This window comes from Salmo salar, chromosome ssa15, assembly GCF_905237065.1.
Source record: "Salmo salar chromosome ssa15, Ssal_v3.1, whole genome shotgun sequence".
Taxonomy (NCBI): Eukaryota; Metazoa; Chordata; class Actinopteri; order Salmoniformes; family Salmonidae; genus Salmo; species Salmo salar.
This window is the reverse complement of record NC_059456.1, coordinates 16,964,961-16,983,384: the sequence shown is the minus strand read 5'-3', so window position 1 is coordinate 16,983,384 and position 18,424 is coordinate 16,964,961. Positions and strand designations below refer to the sequence as shown.

The 18,424-nt window shown below is 45.2% G+C and overlaps 1 protein-coding gene across 8 annotated transcripts in view; it reads left to right on the top strand.

Annotated features, from left to right (window-relative positions):
- Positions 1-571: 571 nt before the first annotated feature.
- Positions 572-18,424, top strand: part of LOC106592749 (ensconsin) — a 44,941-nt gene continuing 27,088 nt past the window's right edge. For 2 of the 8 annotated variants that reach the window (XM_045695499.1, XM_045695497.1), the window contains exon 1: positions 15,151-15,500. In XM_045695499.1, the coding sequence (XP_045551455.1) occupies positions 15,359-15,500 (142 nt within the window). In that variant the 5' untranslated portion in view covers positions 15,151-15,358. Of the gene's footprint in view, positions 2,878-15,068; positions 15,501-18,424 lie in introns of those variants that run through there. The other 6 variants (XM_045695496.1, XM_045695498.1, XM_045695494.1 and 3 more) reach the window with 6 other exon arrangements.

Here is an 18,424-nt window from a genome sequence, read left to right as displayed (position 1 = left end):
CCAGAGGACATTTCTCCAAAAAGTACGATCTTTGTTCCCATGTGCAGTTGCAAACCGTAGTCTGCCTTTTTTTATGGTGGTTTTGGAGCAGTGGCTTCTTCCTTGCTGAGTGGCCTTTCAGGTTATGTCGATATAGGACTCGTTTTACTGTGGAAATAGATACTTTTGTACCTGTTTCCTCCAGCATCTTCACAAGGTCCTTTGCTGTTGTTCTGGAATTGATTTGCACTTTTTGCACCAAAATACGTTAATCTCTAGGAGACAGAACTCGTCTCCTTCCTGAGCAGTATGACGGCTGCGTAGCCTCATGGTGTTTATACTTGCGTACTATTGTTTGTACAGATGAATGTGTTACCTTCAGGCGTTTGGAAATTGCTGATGAACCAGACTTGTGGAGGTCTACAATTGTTTTTTCTGAGGTCTTGGCTGATTTCTATAGATTTTTCCATGATGTCAAGCAAAGAGGCACTGAGTTTGAAGGTAGGCCTTGAAATACATCCACAGGTACACCTCCAATTGACTCAAATGATGTCAATTAGCCTATCAGAAGCTTCTAAAGCCATGACATTATTTTCTGGAATTTTTCAAGCTGTTTAAAGGCACAGTCAACTTAGTGTATGTAAACTTCTGACCCAGTGGAATTGTGATACAGTGATAAGTTAAATAATCTGTCTGTAAAATATTGTTGGAAAAATTACTTGTGTCATGCACAAAGTAGATGTCCTAACTGACTTTCCAAAACTATAGTTTGTTAACAAGAAATTTGTGGAGTTTTAATGACTCCAACCTAAGTGTATGTAAACTTCCGACTTCAACTGTAGTTAAGTACAAGTTGACAAAAATTTGAATAGTAAAGTACAGATACCCCAAAAAATGACTTAAGTAGTATTTTAAAGTTTTCTTTTTACTTAAGTACTTTACACCACTGCCACTGACTAGGGTGACCACAGTTAAAATACCCAAATGCGGGATAATGGGATGATTTTGCAGGACATTGTAATCTACATTTTTGGGCAGAGGCATCCTGCTTTTTCTTTGGTAAATTTGTAGTGTTTGAAATTTGTGTGTAAAATGCAGGACATGATTGGTTGTGGGACAAAGGGACAAAATGTGGGACTATCCTGCCCAATCCGGGACGTGTGGTCACCCTACAAACAAATCATGTCTTATGAAGGATCAGATGGTACAATAGGCTGCTGCTCTTGCTAGAGAAAGGTGTTAACTGTTGATTTCTTTTGCAGCCCTGCTCACTGCTTTCAGGCAATACATTGGAATGAATGTACATATTATCCAACACTTCAATCTGGTCTATTTATCCATGTTAACTGTTCACTGTGTTTGCCGTGTGTCTCTACGCCTGTTGGAATATTTGATTATTGTTTACGTTTATGTTCTGAGGGGTTTACTACAAAGCAGGATCGGTGAGTTAGCTTGCCTAAATATTCTGAAATAACTTTGTTTATTTATGGGAAAGATAAGCTTGAAATGGGGAATTGTCTTACTCAACAACCAAAAAACAAATATCTAAGTTAAGGCGTGTTAATGACAAAATCTGAAGAACATACACACGTCCAGGTATGTTTAGCAGGTGCTGGAGTTGTAGGTGAATTCGTGACAAAGGAAAACGCTGCTGCTCCCAGGTGATCTATATGGATGTCTGATGAAACGTTATTAGAACAAAACCCACCTGGGAGCATGAGCCAAGTGCTTTCTTAATAAACCAGAAAATCTAGTTATTGATCTTGTTTTATGGTCCACAGTACCCCTCAGATATTTTATGTATTTATTTTTTTACTCGTTGCCCCTGAGGTGACTAAAACGCTTGTAAAAACTGCCTTCAATGTGTTTTCTAATTCTGAAATAAAATTATCCCAAAAGAAAATAATTTCAACAAACTACAATCACCAAAAGAACTCAAATGAACAGATGAACAAAACATTGCATGAATGAAATGCACAAGAACTCAAACTCAGTTTTATAGACAATATTAGAAACGTTTGACAAAAAATAATGTCTAATTGATCTATGTTGCAGTCAAATTATGCTTCTAAAACAGTCACCACTAACACACCACAGAGGTCCACTACAAAGCAGGGTCGAGTTAGCCAGTTTGCTTGCCAAAATATTCTGAAATTACTTATTTAAAAAAAAAAATTAAGATACATTTGAAATGGGCATGATACCCTGATGTAGACAGTTTTTAAAGCTATTAAAACGTAATAAATTGTTATGTCTGTCTGATTACAGCCAAACCAATACCATTAACGTTATGATCAGTATCCAGGTTTCACCAGTAGGAGGCAGTATATTTATATATACTGTAGTCTATCCACGGCGTAGCGTGAAGTTGCCCCTAGACGCTGATCTGGGGTCAGTTTAGCATCCCCCCTCACTAATGGTTAAGGTTAGGATTTGGGGCAGGGGAAGCTGATTCTAGATCTGTACCCTTTTTTATTTTTAGGCGAGTTGTATCAACACTTATCTTGAGTCATCTCTAGGTTAATGTTTGACATGAAGTGAACCCGCTGTAAGTGTTACACAGTATTAAACCTATAGGGTCCCCACTGTATTTCACGTCATCTGAGCTGCGGACACTGTAATGAACGTGTGTCTTGTTAAATACTGTCGTTCAGAAACCCTCATTTATCAGTATAATTAGCCTGTTATTTAAGGGGGGGGGGGGAGAATGGAACAGGTGCATGAACGGAGATGAAAGATGTGATTAAAACAGAAAGCGTGTGTGTGTTGTCCCCCACCTGTCCGCCAGGGGACCGGTTTCCCGGTACCATTACGTCCGCTCCGTGTCCACACTAATCCTTCGGTAGACGTCAGGAATGGCCGACCGGGACAGCAGCAACGCATCCCCAGAGACACAAGGTGAGCTCCCGTCGACGGGGAATTTGACAATTTAATTCACTTGGTGTATCGGTGGACCGTACGGATGGTTTTTTATGAACCCCCCTTCTATTCTCTTATCGACGACAATATGTGATTGGAAGTAGCGAGAGCCGTCGGGTCACGGGGACCGGATTAACTATCAACCCATAGATCACTGAACCCGCCGGTTATTATGCAACTGTGTTTGTTTTAAACGGTAAAGTAGTTTTTAACGAGCTGTTTGGGTCGTTCTCCAGACTAATTCGGGCAGTAGGTTTAGATACACCTGTTGGGCTGGGGGACACGTTACACCGCGTACAGTTTGTAACGCCTGTTACTGTAAAATCCCCGGTGTTCCCCGCTGAGTTGATATGACAGGTGCAACCGGTGGGAACAGCTCCGGACTCTGTAATATATCGTTCATTTGTCGTTCATTTACACAGTATTCCTGTCATTCGGCACCCTTCTGAGACGGATTGTTACAACGTAGACCAGGGAACTATGAAATGGGTTGCTATAGATTACATAAAGGGATTATGGCTTTGTTCCGTTGTCGTGCCTTGTCTGGAAACCCGACGTTAGATTGTATACTACATCAAGTAGAAATTAGCGTTTGAATAAGGACATTTACTTCTCACGACCTCTACTATATTTAAACGTTATATAATCGTTTTAAACATTCTGCTTGTAGGGGTCTTGAGAGGAAAACGTCCAGACTCAAACGCTGATTTCTGTCGGAGTTGAATTCCAGACAGTGTAGTGCCAAATCCAAGCCTGTTGATAGGATGAAGAGGTTTAGCCTACTGGGGCAGAGATTTGGTTTCAGTATTAGGCTGTGTGTTTGCATCATGGGCTACAATCTATTATGTTGTTCCCAGGAATAAGGAATATATGACCAGTATAGTTCTATGGGGCCCAGTATGGTGGTTCTATGGGGCCCGGCATGGTGGTTCTATGGGGCCCAGTATGGTGGTTCTATGGGGCCCGGCATGGTGGTTCAATGGGGCCCAGTATGGTGGTTCTATGGGGCCCGGCATGGTGGTTCAATGGGGCCCGGCATGGTGGTTCAATGGGGCCCGGCATGGTGGTTCAATGGGGCCCGGCATGGTGGTTCTATGGGGCCCGGCATGGTGGTTCTATGGGGTCCGGCATGGTGCTTCTATGGGACCCAGGCCCAGCATGGTGCTTCTATGGGACCCAGTATGGTGGTTCTATGGGGCCCAGGCCCGGCATGGTGGTTCTATGGGGCCCGGCATGGTGGTTCTATGGGGCCCAGCATGGTGGTTCTATGGGACCCAGGCCCAGTATGGTGGTTCTATGGGGCCTAGACCTACTAACCTATACCTCCCCAGTCCTAATCAATCTCGAATCGGTCTCTGCGTCTGTGGATCGTCTCCGTCCGTCTCGTTTATGTTGAAGCCTTATGTTACCCATAAGCACTTTGTGTTGCGCCGGATGTCATTTATTACGCCCACAACGGCGTGGAATCACAGCGCCCCCTTGCGGTTGAATGCTCCGTTGTGAGACGGGATGCTACGTACTTTGACATTTTCCAAACTTTGGGTCGCGTTCATATGGAGCCAAAAAGCTGCCAAAAAGTTGAATGTATATATTGTTAGAATCGTAAGGAAATCCATACGTAAATTGTTAGGATTGTAAGAAAAGCCATACATGAAACGTAACCATTTTAAATTAGATCTGTAAACGTCGAAACCCTGTGTTACGACTATGAATTAACATTTACACTTTCTTACTTTGTCTCCCTTTACTCAGTAGTTACAGATCTTCTCTATACGTACAAACTTTTGTCAAGAATGTGGCATCTGCAAAGGACATGAAGCAAACGTAGCTAACTAATCAATCACTCAACTCCAGCCCAGACATTAGTTGCTTTTTCAGCTTCTGGTTTCATTTCCAAAATAAAAGTGTAGAGCTTGTTTTAGAACGGCATTTGATAATGACGTTATACCAGTAGATGGCGTAGTATAGGCTTGGGGCCATCAGCAAATGACTTGTGTGAGAATGATACTATAAAGACAAAGAAGAGCCTTGTCTAGAATAACTGCCTGGAGCTGTGAAATATAAAGTAAATATGATTTAGGCCAAGGCCTATTCCACTATCTAAATATGCCATGCTGTTGTGTGTTGTTTACTGGCCATCTAGTTGCGTAATACATTTTTATAGCCGTGTGGGGCTACTGTGGTGATGTAACCTAATGAATCACACTTTTTCTCCAGTATTTGGGAACACAGACTGTAGGCTTAACAGGCTGACTACACCGCTCGCAAAATAAATGTAGAAATTTATATTATTCAATTATTGCACCCACATTGCTCGCACGCGCCAACAAGCGTCTGCGTTGCCAAGGGCTAAAATAGAAGTCAGTTCTATTTGTGACGCAGATCGCGCTGCAAGTCCTGCCTCTCCCTTCTCCTCATTGGTTTATAGAAGCAGGTACCCACGTGCCATCTCTTCATTGGTTATACCCACGTGGGTGGATGAAAGATGAACGAGGTCAGTGGCGGTAATGCACCTAATTTATGAAAGTTGCCAATCACAATATAAAGCCAAGAGAAGAAAAAGAATAGGAGGAGAGATGACTAGAAATGATTCGGTTGGCCGTTTTATCTGTGGATTAATTGTCGGAGTAGAGGACCTTGTGCATTTCAGGTAAAATAACAAACCAATGTTAATATCCCAAGACAAATTAGCTAGCAACAGCAAGCTAGCTAAATAGGACAAATTAGCTAGCAAGTTCAAGCTAACTAGCTAAATTGCCTTAAAAGGTTTCATGCTTTTTGACCAGTCCCCAAATTAATGTAATTGGTTCAGAGTTTGTTTTGATATTTTAACCTGCGTGTCATGATCGCGTTTGGTGTGGGGGGACAAAATAAATGTATGCACGATGGCGCACGCACGCAGCCGGTTTGGGTTCCGTGTTATATTAGGCATTATGACTGTTGTGTTTGTGAATTCCACTCTGTATGGAGGCTTGTTATAGCCATTTGTGTTGCACAACCCCATCACACAGATGCTATATACATGTCAATAAATGAGACAAAACCAAATATTGATTAAGTCTTGGCTATGACCTGTCCTGGTCGAAATAGCCAAGGTGTCCCAAATGGTCAAGACTATCTACAGCCTATTCTTAGTGCCAGATCTGTTTTTCCTATCAGCCACTGCATGTGCTTCTAAAACTTTTTTTTGTTTAAAATGTATTTAGAGGCCTGTGAACTATGGTCTCTCTTTTAAAGGGGAGGCCTATAATAAAAACAGTTATAAAACACACATAGCGTTCTAAAATGATTCCGCACGACACCAATACCCAAGTATTATTTGGATAGGCTTAAATTAAACATGGAATTATTAAAGTAATGGGCTAAAGAACTTTGGAGAATTTAGATCGTTTTGAATAAACTAATAGATTTGAATAAACAAATGTTCTCTATTCTCTTTGATTTAGTTCCTATGGCAACTCAGACAAATGACTGAATGGATGACATAGTGACTGACTGAACTGAATGGATGACATAGTGACTGACTGAACTGAATGGATGACATAGTGACTGACTGAACTGAATGAAGGATGACATAGTTACTGACTGAACTGAATGAAGGGTTACATAGTGACTGAATGAAGGATGACACGGTGACTGACTGAACTGAATGAAGGATGACACAGTGACTGACTGAACTGAATGAAGGATGACACAGTGACTGACTGAACTGAATGAAGGATGACATAGTGACTGACTGAACTGAATGAAGGATGACATAGTGACTGACTGAACTGAATGAAGGATGACATAGTGACTGACTGAACTGAATGAAGGATGACATAGTGACTGACTGAACTGAATGAAGGATGACATAGTGACTGACTGAACTGAATGAAGGATGAATGATGAGTTGCATGCGTCGTGCACGCTCTGCACTTTATTTGGCTTGTAGGCATATAATCAGTCCTACGTTAGGGTATAATGACTGTATGGCTGCAGGCCTCCAGAAGGGCATCTTCTGAGGTTGAGGGGGGCTTTTATTGTAAAGTGTGGGAATAAGTATATGCCAGACTTAGCCTTGTTCATTTAAAAGTCCGTATGTCACCTACCGGCTCGATTTGCTCTTATGTAGCAACATTTGAAATGGTGTTTTTTACATTGGATAAAAGTAGAGACTCAGAGCTACAACATGGTATATCATGCACTACAGTTGAGGAACAATGGGAAAGTAATTCTGCTTTGAAAGTTGATAATCTTGTAAATTCACTTTTGAGAAAATGGCCCATGAATGTTTTGGTACCTACTGGAGAGCTCTTCTTTGTCTACACCCATTCAGCATTGTTCACACCCTCTTAAGCTTTAGCCCCCCCCATCTCTTTAATGGTTGATCTGAGCGTTCTGTCCTAACAGCAGTCAAGCACCCAAGCTAACGTTGGCTAGCTTGCTAGCTACTTCCAGACACACACGAACACCTCACTCTGACCATTTTACTCTCCCTAGCAGAGCTGGTTAGGCTGTTTTCATGTTATCTAGAGTGTTGGTGACTGTAACTGTGCTGCTGGCAACAATTTTATAACGCTTTTTTGCCAATGTTTACTGACACCGGCCATATTCAACGGGTGTAGAGCGATCATGGAGTCTTTTGTTAAGACGTAGCTAGCTAGCTTGTATATTTTAACAGTACTCTAACTTAAAATGGAAACGACTTTCTGACAAATTTAGAAACGTGTAATTTCTGAATGTAGCTAGCTAGCCTATCTTACTATGACCTGTACATGCATGGATGGACGCTTCTCCCTCTGTCACGGATGCCATGGTTGCCCTTAGATTGAAGATGTAATCCGGAGACAGGTGTTTTCTCCATCTCTTTAACTATCATACTCTAATTCCACTGATTTCAAAAGTCAGTCCTCCAGAAAGGGGAGAGCAACACTTATACAGTTCTACTAAGCAATACATTTAAAAAAAACTGCATTAGACAGGAATACCTAAACATACTGACCAGCTCATATAGACAGAAGCGTGCTACATGGCAGACCAAACCGAACTCCTCTCTCGGCATGTCATTATCTCATCCAATCATAGCTAGAGGGAAGGTTACTGACTTTCTGTGGCTAAACCAACTAGGCTCTTAATTTAACATTTTATTCGTATTTACCCCCGATGACATACAAGTTTGTTATTAAGGCACATGAAAGTTCACATGTTCCAGAAGACATTTCTGCCTTCCCAAAAAAGTTGGCGTTCAAATGGCTCTCCTGTGCGGTAGTGACATACGCCTAGTTTCCTGAAATGACTGGTTATGAGTGATTATTCCTGGTGGATACTACTGGTTATGAGTGATTATTCCTGGTGGATACTACTGGTTATGAGTGATTATTCCTGGTGGATACTACTGGTTATGAGTCATTATTCCTGGTGGATACTACTGGTTATGAGTCATTATTCCTGGTGGATACTACTGGTTATGAGTCATTATTCCTGGTGGATACTACTGGTTATGAGTCATTATTCCTGGTGGATACTACTGGTTATGAGTCATTATTCCTGGTGGATACTACTGGTTATGAGTCATTATTCCTGGTGGATACTACAGGTTATGATTGCAGACAGAGCCCAGAGAATGGGATGGCACAATATTGAATGAGTCATATTTTTTTGATAAGGTGCATGCATGGGGTTGTCCACGTCACCCAGAGATATGCCCATGCTGTAGAGAGACACCTAACAGACTGAAACTTCACTGTTGTAGACATAATACAGCTAGTGCTATGTAGACTTTGGCTGGCAAACAAATCCATTACATTAGTTACCTAAATGTGAAGTAAACTCAACTGAGGAGTATTAGAGAATGGAGATGTTTAACTTAAGAATGTGCAGGATACCTCTTTCCGGTTTCCCTGACTTCTGTTTTTTTATACTGTGTTTATGCTTGTTCGTGTTAGCATTCCTCACAGGCCATTCGGTGTATGTTTTTATTTTTTTTGTTGGTGAGATGAAACTGCCAAAACTCTGAACGGTATTATTGTACGTCGGAATTGCAACAAGCCTAAAATGTCCAAGCGTAATTGTAACATGTTTGTATGTTCACATATTACATTTCACATTTACGTTTCATGTTTAACGCATGGCTTTTCTTACGATCCTAACCATTTACGTATGGATTTTCTCACGATCCTAACGATACGTACCTTCAACCTTTCGGCAGCTATCTGTCTCCGTACGTTCAGTCCAGCCAGAGTCCATCAAAGAAAAGGAAAAGGATTTTACCAAAAAATTAAGTTTGTTTTTGATTATAATTATTAGGTGTAGGTAGCTAGCTACAGTGGATTCTTCAACCTAGCCTAGGTTTAAACTAGCTACAGTGGCACCTTCAACCTAGCCTAGCTTTAGGCTAGCTACAGTGGTAACTTCAACCTAGCCTAGCTTTAGGCTAGCTACAGTGGATTCTTCAACCTAGCCTAGCTTTAGGCTAGCTACAGTGGCACCTTCAACCTAGCCTAGCTTTAGGCTAGCTACAGTGGTAACTTCAACCTAGCCTAGCTTTAGGCTAGCTACAGTGGATTCTTCAACCTAGCCTAGGTTTAAGCTAGCTACAGTGGCACTTTCAACCTAGCCTAGCTTTAGGCTAGCTACAGTGGTAATTTCAACCTAGCCTAGCTTTAGGCTAGCTACAGTGGTAACTTCAACCTAGCCTAGCTTTAGGCTAGCTACAGTGGTAACTTCAACCTAGCCTAGCTTTAGGCTAGCTACAGTGGCACCTTCAACCTAGCCTAGCTTTAAGCTAGCTACAGTGGCACCTTCAACCTAGCCTAGCTTTAAGCTAGCTACAGTGGCACCTTCAACCTAGCCTAGCTTTAGGCTAGCTACAGTGGCACCTTCAACCTAGCCTAGCTTTAGGCTAGCTACAGTGGCACCTTCAACCTAGCCTAGCTTTAAGCTAGCTACAGTGGCACCTTCAACCTAGCCTAGCTTTAAGCTAGCTACAGTGGCACCTTCAACCTAGCCTAGCTTTAGGCTAGCTACAGTGGCACCTTCAACCTAGCCTAGCTTTAGGCTAGCTACAGGGGCACCTTCAACCTAGCCTAGCTTTAAGCTAACTTGACTTGGTATAAACAAAACATGTCTTATTATCACCTGAAACAATTCATCCTGTCTTGAATGAAAAGGTCATATTTTGCAATCTCACAAAATAAATCAGATCTCTGACGAGAAACAGTGAAGATGACATACGGTGTAATGAAATACCGTCACAATGTTTACGGGGCGTTAGATACGGACGTGTTACCGTAGAGATAACACCGATTGGTCCAAGACGGGAGCTATAGTAATGAACAGAGAGGAAGAGGTGAAGAGAGAGGGATAACTGGGCCCAAAATGTCCTCTAGCAGGTGGTGTTTTGTCTTTGGCAGATGGCATGGAGAACAGAGAGTGGATTAGCTAAAGAGCCCCGGTACCCAGGCTATAACTGCCTTCCAGTTTTGAAGACATGTATTTTCATTGTTAGTGGCCAATCGAGTATCTGGTCAATATAATGGATCATCTGTGGTCACACACACAATAACTGAAATCCTGTGTGACTAACAAATATCCCAATTGGCCCAATGGGTTTTTGTTGTTGTTGTCATCCCCTACAAATGATGATACAACATGTTTACTGTTGAATTTTAAATCACCCAATATTTTTCTGTGTGTGAGCATGGTGTGCGTTGGCGTTAAGAAGGCCTTCTGAATTATCCCAAGGGTTCTCAGCTATAGGTATCCTAGTGGTTAGAGCGTTGGGCCAGTAACTTGAAAGGTGACGAGGTAAAAATTTGTTGTTCTTCCCCAGAGCAAGGCAAGGTTAACCCACTGTTCCCCGGGCACTGAAGACGTGGATGTCGATTTATGGCAGCCTCTCTGATTCAGAGGGGTGGGGTTAAATGTGGAAGACACATTTTTAGTTGAATGCATTGTTGTACAACTGACTAGGTGTCCCCCTTTCCCCTATAAGCAGCGCTTACCGGTGGGGACATGTGAACTACAATCCAGACGCCCTGTTTTTAACGTTTAGAGACCTCAATAATCATCGCTTGCGAAGCAGTTTTCAAAACATATCGAATTTATTTAATATCGGTATCGAGGTTTCACGCAACTATTCTAAAATCTGCCTTAAAACAAAAGGAGCATTTTCCCACTAGAGATGTTTCCTGTTGTTGCGGATAAAGGACTATGCGTGATGACGTAGTGACCATAAAGATATCTTTTGTGGTTAAATTCCCATGTACCGAATTAAAAATAATAGTTAACCATCAGTTGAAAATGCGATGGAAACATACTTTTGTCACAATACTCTGGTATGTGCTCTCTAGCCAACAGCTGGCAGATACAGTGTGGGTATAGATCAGATTATTATGAACCAAAGAGTGAGATTATTATGGACCAAAGAGTGAGATTATTTTTATTTGTCAAACGGCAGCCAAGCATCGATGATCATGTCACCAGTATAAAACCCTCGATATTTATCAGTTTGCACTTTCACCGCCCTGTGAAGTTCATCATTAATTTATTTAATCTGTATCTTAATAAACTGCCTGCTTTCCTGAGTCATAGAGGGAGGACCAAGTCATCACGTGACTCTGAGTTTACTTCATAGGATGGTTATTATAGCAATATTTTCACATAAAGGTTTTCCAGTGCCATTTCTGTCATTCATTTTACTGACATAAAAAGATCCCAGCTTGTCTAGTCTATTCCCCCTCCACCACCACCTGTTTTACCTGGAGCACCTGTTGAGATGTGCCATTTTTTAAGTAAATCATGTGTTTAATGAGGTGGTGTGCCACTGTTGTTGTTGTTGTTATGAAAATTATTTCTCACTTATATGAAAGATATGTTCCATAATGTTTCCAAAACCGTATCGCGTTAACGTTCAGAAGGAGCAGTGGGGCTCTTAACAAAGATCCCTTGGCCAGAAGATCACTTCCTGAATAGAAGGTTAAGGTCTGTTGTCTGAATGGGCTTGGTGTGTGAGCAGGGTTAACGTGTCAGTACAGGGTTACATTATTACTGCATGGGGACAAAGATCAGATTGAACTGTGTGTGTGGGGCCTGTGGGTGAGGTGAGAGTTGAATGGGAGAGACACAGTAACAGTGGTGTGCACAGGGCAGGCTTAGAAGCAGGGTTAAAACTCCTCTACAAAACAGCCTGCTCTGCTCTATCCTGCTCTGCTCTGCTCTGCTCTATCCTAGCCTGCTCTGCTCTGCTCTATCCTAGCCTGCTCTGCTCTGCTCTATCCTAGCCTGCTCTGCTCTGCTCTGCCTAGCCTGCTCTGCTCTGCTCTATCCTGCTCTGCTCTGCTCTGCTCTATCCTGCTCTGCTCTGCTCTATCCTGCTCTGCTCTATCCTGCTCTGCTCTATCCTGCTCTACTCTGCTCTGCTCTATCCTGCTCTACTCTGCTCTGCTCTATCCTGCTCTATCCTGCTCTGCTCTATCCTGCTCTATCCTGCTCTGCTCTATCCTGCTCTATCCTGCTCTGCTCTGCTCTATCCTGCTCTGCTCTGCTCTATCCTGCTCTGCTCTGCTCTATCCTGCTCTACTCTGCTCTGCTCTATCCTGCTCTGCTCTAGCCTGCTCTGCTCTATCCTAGCCTGCTCTGCTCTATCCTAGCCTGCTCTGCTCTGCTCTATCCTAGCCTGCTCTGCTCTGCCCTATCCTAGCCTGCTCTGCTCTGCTCTATCCTAGCCTGCTCTGCTCTGCCCTATCCTAGCCTGCTCTGCTCTGCCCTATCCTAGCCTGCTCTGCTCTGCCCTAGCCTGCTCTGCTCTGCCCTAGCCTGCTCTGCTCTGCTCTGCTCTGCTCTATCCCAGCCTGCTCTGCTCTATCCCAGCCTGCTCTGCTCTGCTCTATCCTCTGCTCTATCCTGGCCTGCTCTGCTCTATCCCGGCCTGCTCTGCTCTGCTCTATCCCAGCCTGCTATGCTCTGCTCTATCCTAGCCTGCTATGCTCTGCTCTATCCCGGCCTGCTATGCTCTGCTCTATCCCGGCCTGCTCTGCTCTGCTCTATCCTAGCCTGCTCTGCTCTGCCCTATCCCGGCCTGCTCTGCTCTGCTCTATCCCAGCCTGCTCTGCTCTGCTCTATCCTAGCCTGCTCTGCTCTGCTTGCCTATCCCAGCCTGCTCTGCTCTGCTCTGCCCTATTCTGGCCTGCTCTGCTCTGCTCTATTCTAGCCTGCTCTGCTCTGCTCTATCCCAGCCTGCTCTGCTCTATCCTAGCCTGCTCTGCTCTATCCCGGCCTGCTCTGCTCTATCCCGGCCTGCTCTGCTCTGCTCTATCCCGGCCTGCTCTGCTCTGCTCTATCCCGGCCTGCTCTGCTCTGCTCTATCCCGGCCTGCTCTGCTCTGCTCTATCCCGGCCTGCTCTGCTCTGCTCTATCCCGGCCTGCTCTGCTCTGCTCTATCCCGGCCTGCTCTGCTCTGCTCTATCCCGGCCTGCTCTGCTCTGCTCTATCCCGGCCTGCTCTGCTCTGCTCTATCCCGGCCTGCTCTGCTCTGCTCTATCCCGGCCTGCTCTGCTCTGCTCTGCTCTATTCTGGCCTGCTCTGCTCTGCTCTGCTCTATTCTGGCCTGCTCTGCTCTGCTCTATCCTGGCCTAGGCTGCTCTGCTCTATCCTGGCCTAGGCTGCTCTGCTCTATCCTGGCCTAGGCTGCTCTGCTCTATCCTGGCCTAGGCTGCTCTGCTCTATCCTGGCCTAGGCTGCTCTGCTCTATCCTGGCCTAGGCTGCTCTGCTCTGCTCTACCCCGCTCTGCTCTACTCTACCCCGCTCCGCTCTACTCTCCACTCTAATGATGCCTAGCTATTCCTGATTTAACAGCAGGGTTGGTCCTGGTCAGTCCCTGGATGGGGGACCAGATGCTGCTGGTAGTGGTGTTGGAGGGCCAGTAGGAGACACTCTTTCCTCTGGTAAAAAAAAAAAAATATCCCAATGCCCCAGGGCAGTGATTGGGGACATTGCCCTGTGTAGGGTGCCGTCTTTCGGATGGGATGTTAAACAGGTGTCCTGACTCTGAGGTCATTAAAGATCCCATGGTACTTATCATAAGAGTAGGGGTGTTAACCCTGGTGTCCTGGCTAAATTCACAATCTGTCCCTCATACCATCACGGTCACCTAATCATCCCCAGCTTCCAATTGGCTCATTCATCTCTCCTCTGTAAAAATTCCCCAGGTCCTTGTTGTAAATGGGAATGTGTTGTCAGTCAACTGATCTGGTGAAATAAGGGTTAAGTAAAACAAAGATGGTACAGGAATGATTCCTGTAGTTAGAGATGAGTAAAATTGGCATTCCTGAAACATTCTTTTGTTGATCGACTATTTGAACTCTGAGAAATTAAGCTATTTGATTGCACCCAAATTGGCCATTTTAAATTTTTAGGATTCATATAATAATTTTCAATAAATATAGTACCCAACATCCGATTTGCACAAACACCTCTTAACAATGATTGGTGAAATGCCACCCACGGACCCCACGCCAAGCCCGCTCCAATGGCCAGTATAAAGTATCAGTTCTCTGTGTTTGACAAGTTGTATGAAGCTGCGGCATGTTGTATTGTTTCTTCATACTATGTAATGTATTCTCTATTTCAATAAAATAAGGTTTCAGGAATGCTAATTCGTGTATATGTATGTATGTATGTATTCAAAACAACAGAGTATTTAGCACATTTTAGACAGTTAACTTAGCAAACATTTAGTTGTCAAGTCCATACTAGATGGGCTAGCGTGTGCTGCACTACAGTGAGTAACAAGGCTGCGATCTCTTGTCATTGTGTACACCATGTGACTGGGGACTACTGGTAAGATTCATAATGAAAAAATGTGACCGGTGACATGAAGAACACGATCTGCGTTTTATATAAAGCATTGCACAAGTTGACAGATATTTACTTAAAAAGTAGCTACAAATATTCACATTTATTTAAAAACTTCAAAGAAATAGTTTTAACGTTATTGAATAACCATCCAGTGGCATTTTCCAAATACCCCGGTATACCATCCAAGTGTACTCTCTTCCTTTGTTTCTCCCTCCCTCTCTCTCATATCGCCTGCCACTGCTGTCGCAGACTGCCTCTCTCTCTCTCTCTCTCTCATATATCGCCTGCCACTGCTGTCGCAGACTGCCTCTTTCTCTCTGGGTAGACATGGCACAGGGAGTTTCTTTGCTCTCCCTCTCTTTCTACTCTCTCTCTCTCTACCCTCCCTCTAACCACCTGACACACTCGGAGGAGAAGAGCTGAGATGTGCCTCCGACAGCCAAAGGTTAGCCTGCAGCTAGCTAGCATTGTCTGTTAGCCTTTAGCCTGGCAGGACTTGAGTTGTGGTGGTGGTGGGGACTTTATCTACACAACACCCCCCACCTCGAGCAGCTAGCAGAGGGGTGTGGTTTTCCTGCCCTGCCCCCCAGGGTTGGTCAGACTGGGTGCCGGGACAGAGGGATGCCAGGGGGCTGTGTAAGGGGACCAGTGCGCAAGGAAAAGCTGAGGAAGGGGGGCAGTCGGTCTGTCATCCCTGCCCTCTTCACCATCAATGAGGAAGAGGAAGGACAAAAAGGAATAGGAGCACAGAGGAGGAAAAGAGGTATGTTGGGGGGGGGATGGAGAGGGGGGGGTTCAGGGGTCACTGGGGGGTACAGGATGGAGAGGAGAGCAGGGGGGGTTCAGGGGTCACTGGGGGATACAGGATGGAGAGGAGGGCAGGGGGGTTTAGGGATAACTGGGGGGTACAGGATGGAGAGGAGAGCAGGGGGTTTAGGGGTCACTGGGGGGTACAGGATGGAGAGGAGGGCAGGGGGGGTTCAGGGGTCACTAGGGGGAACAGGATGCAGGGGGGGTTCAGGGGTCACTGGGGGTACAGGATGGAGAGGAGGGCAGGGGGGTAACTGGGGGTACCAACAGGAAAATAGAAGACTGGTGTGTCAGGGTTTCTGACATTTGACAGGCAGCATTTTAAATGACTGGAGAAGTACCAGACCATTGGGTAATGCTGGAGAGACGGCACCGGGGGGGTCTGTGGTGTAATGCTGGAGAGACGACACCGGGGGGTCTGTGGTGTAATGCTGGAGAGACGACACCGGGGGGTCTGTGGTGTAATGCTGGAGAGACGACACCAGGGGGGTCTGTGGTGTAATGCTGGAGAGACGACACCAGGGGGGTCTGTGGTGTAATGCTGGAGAGACGACACCAGGGGGGGTCTGTGGTGTAATGCTGGAGAGACGACACCGGGGCGGTGTCTGTGGTGTAATGCTGGAGAGATGACACCAGGGGGTGTCTGTGGTGTAATGCTGGAGAGATGACACCAGGGGGGGGTCTGTGGTATAATGCTGAGGAGATGACACCAGGGGGTGTCTCTGCCAGGCTGTATCTGGGGCAGAGAAAGGGCTACTGTGGAGAGGGGGGTGTAGATATTCCATCAGTCACCAGAGTCCCGTTAATTCAGTCAGTCTGTCACAACTTCGCCCGATCAACAGGCTAGTGATGATGACTCTGGGACTGTGTTTAGTTTAGTGGTGGTAGTAGAGGTGACTATGTAGTATTGCAGTAGAACGTCGCGTGGCTGGTGTGTGTGGTTCCTGTTTGTTCTTGGGGAGTGACTGCTCACCTGTATCAGCCGTGTATGTGACTAGGTGTGTGCACGAGTCGGCTGACAAGGCGAGAATGGGCTGACACCAGGGCAGCAGGGGGGAGTCCCAGGGCAATCAATCAATCAAATGTTTTTATAAAGCCCTTTTTACATCAGCTGATATTTCAAAGTGCTGTACAGAAACCCAGCCTAAAACCCCAAACAGCAAGCAATGCAGGTGTAGAAGCACGGTAGCTAGGAAAAACTCCCTAGAAAGGCTAAAACCTAGGAAGAAACCTAGAGGAACCAGGCTCTGAGGGGTGGCCAGTCCTCTTCTGGCTGTGCCGGGTGGAGATTATAACAGAACATGGCCAAGATGTTCAAACGTTCATAAATGACCAGCATGGTCAAATAATAATAATCACAGTGGATGTCGAGGGTGCAACAGGTCAGCACCTCAGGAGTAAATGTCAGTTGGCTTTTCATAGCTGATCATTCAGAGTATCTCTACTGCTCCTGCTGTCTCTAGAGAGTTGGAAACAGCAGGTCTGGGACAGGTAGCACGTCCGGTAAATAGGTCAGGGTTCCAGCAGGTCTGGGACAACAGGTCTGGGACAGGTAGCACGTCTGAACAGGTCAGGATTCCATAGAAGCAGGCAGAACAGTTGAAACTGGAGCAGCAGCACGGCCAGGTGGACTGGGGACAGCAAGGAGTCATCAGGCCAGGTAGTCCTGAGGCATGGTCCTAGGGCTCAGGTCCTCTGAGAGAGAGAGAGAATTAGAGCGAGCATACTTAAATTCACACAGGGCACCGGATAAGACAGGAGCATTAGACCAGATATAACAGACTGACCCTAGCCCCCCGACACAAACTATTGCAGCAACAATACTGGAGGCTGAGACAGGAGGGGTCAGGAGACACTGTGGCCCCATCCGATGAAACCCCCGGACAGGGCCAAACAGGCAGGATATAACCCCACCCACTTTGCCAAAGCACAACCCCCACACCACTAGAGGGATATCTTCAACCACCAACATACCATCCTGAGACAAGGGCTAGTATAGCCCACAAAGATCTCCGCCATGGCACGAACCAGAGGGGGGTGCAAACCCAGACAGGAAGATCACGTCAGTGACTCAACCCACTCAAGTGATGCACCCCTCCTAGGGATGGCATGGAAGAACACCAGTAAGCCAGTGACAGGGTTAGAGGCAGAGAATCCCAGTGGAGAGAGGGGAACCGGCCAGGCAGAGACAGCAAGGGTGGTTCGTTGCTCCAGTGTGTTATGGTGCTATATGAGGTCTCCTGTGTTGTGGTGGTATATATGAGGTCTCCTGTGTTGTGGTGGTATATATGAGGTCTCCTGTGTTGTGGTGGTATTTATGAGGTCTCCTGTGTTGTGGTGGTATATATGAGGTCTCCTGTGTTGTGGTGGTATATATGAGGTCTCCTGTGGTATATATGAGGTCTATTGTTATATAAGGTGTCATGACGTTGGCCTCTTTGAGTACAGGGAGGACAGTTGACCCCCTCCCCCTTGCACCATCCCCCAACCTACCTCCCCCCACCCAGGCCCTGTGTGAAAGGGTTGTAAAATTCCAGAGGAGAATCTTACAACCACATGGCCCAGTTGAGACACAGAGGGGTCCCATAGAGAGACACAGGAAATTCTTCCAACTCACAGAATTGGGGAACCAAATGACATTTGTGTTCTGGAGAAGGTATGGAAGATTGGTGAAGAATCCAGCTACAAACTGGTCCGCTTGGTACAATTTTGTGATACTCAGAAGAGACAATATAGCCATATTACCATAAAATGGTTTATATAATAGCCTCAGCCTTGACACTTGAATCCACATGGTTGTATAGAATGTATTAATAAGGATAAAGCTATTTGTAATACATTGAGATGCTATGTACTGATGTTAATATGATAGAATTA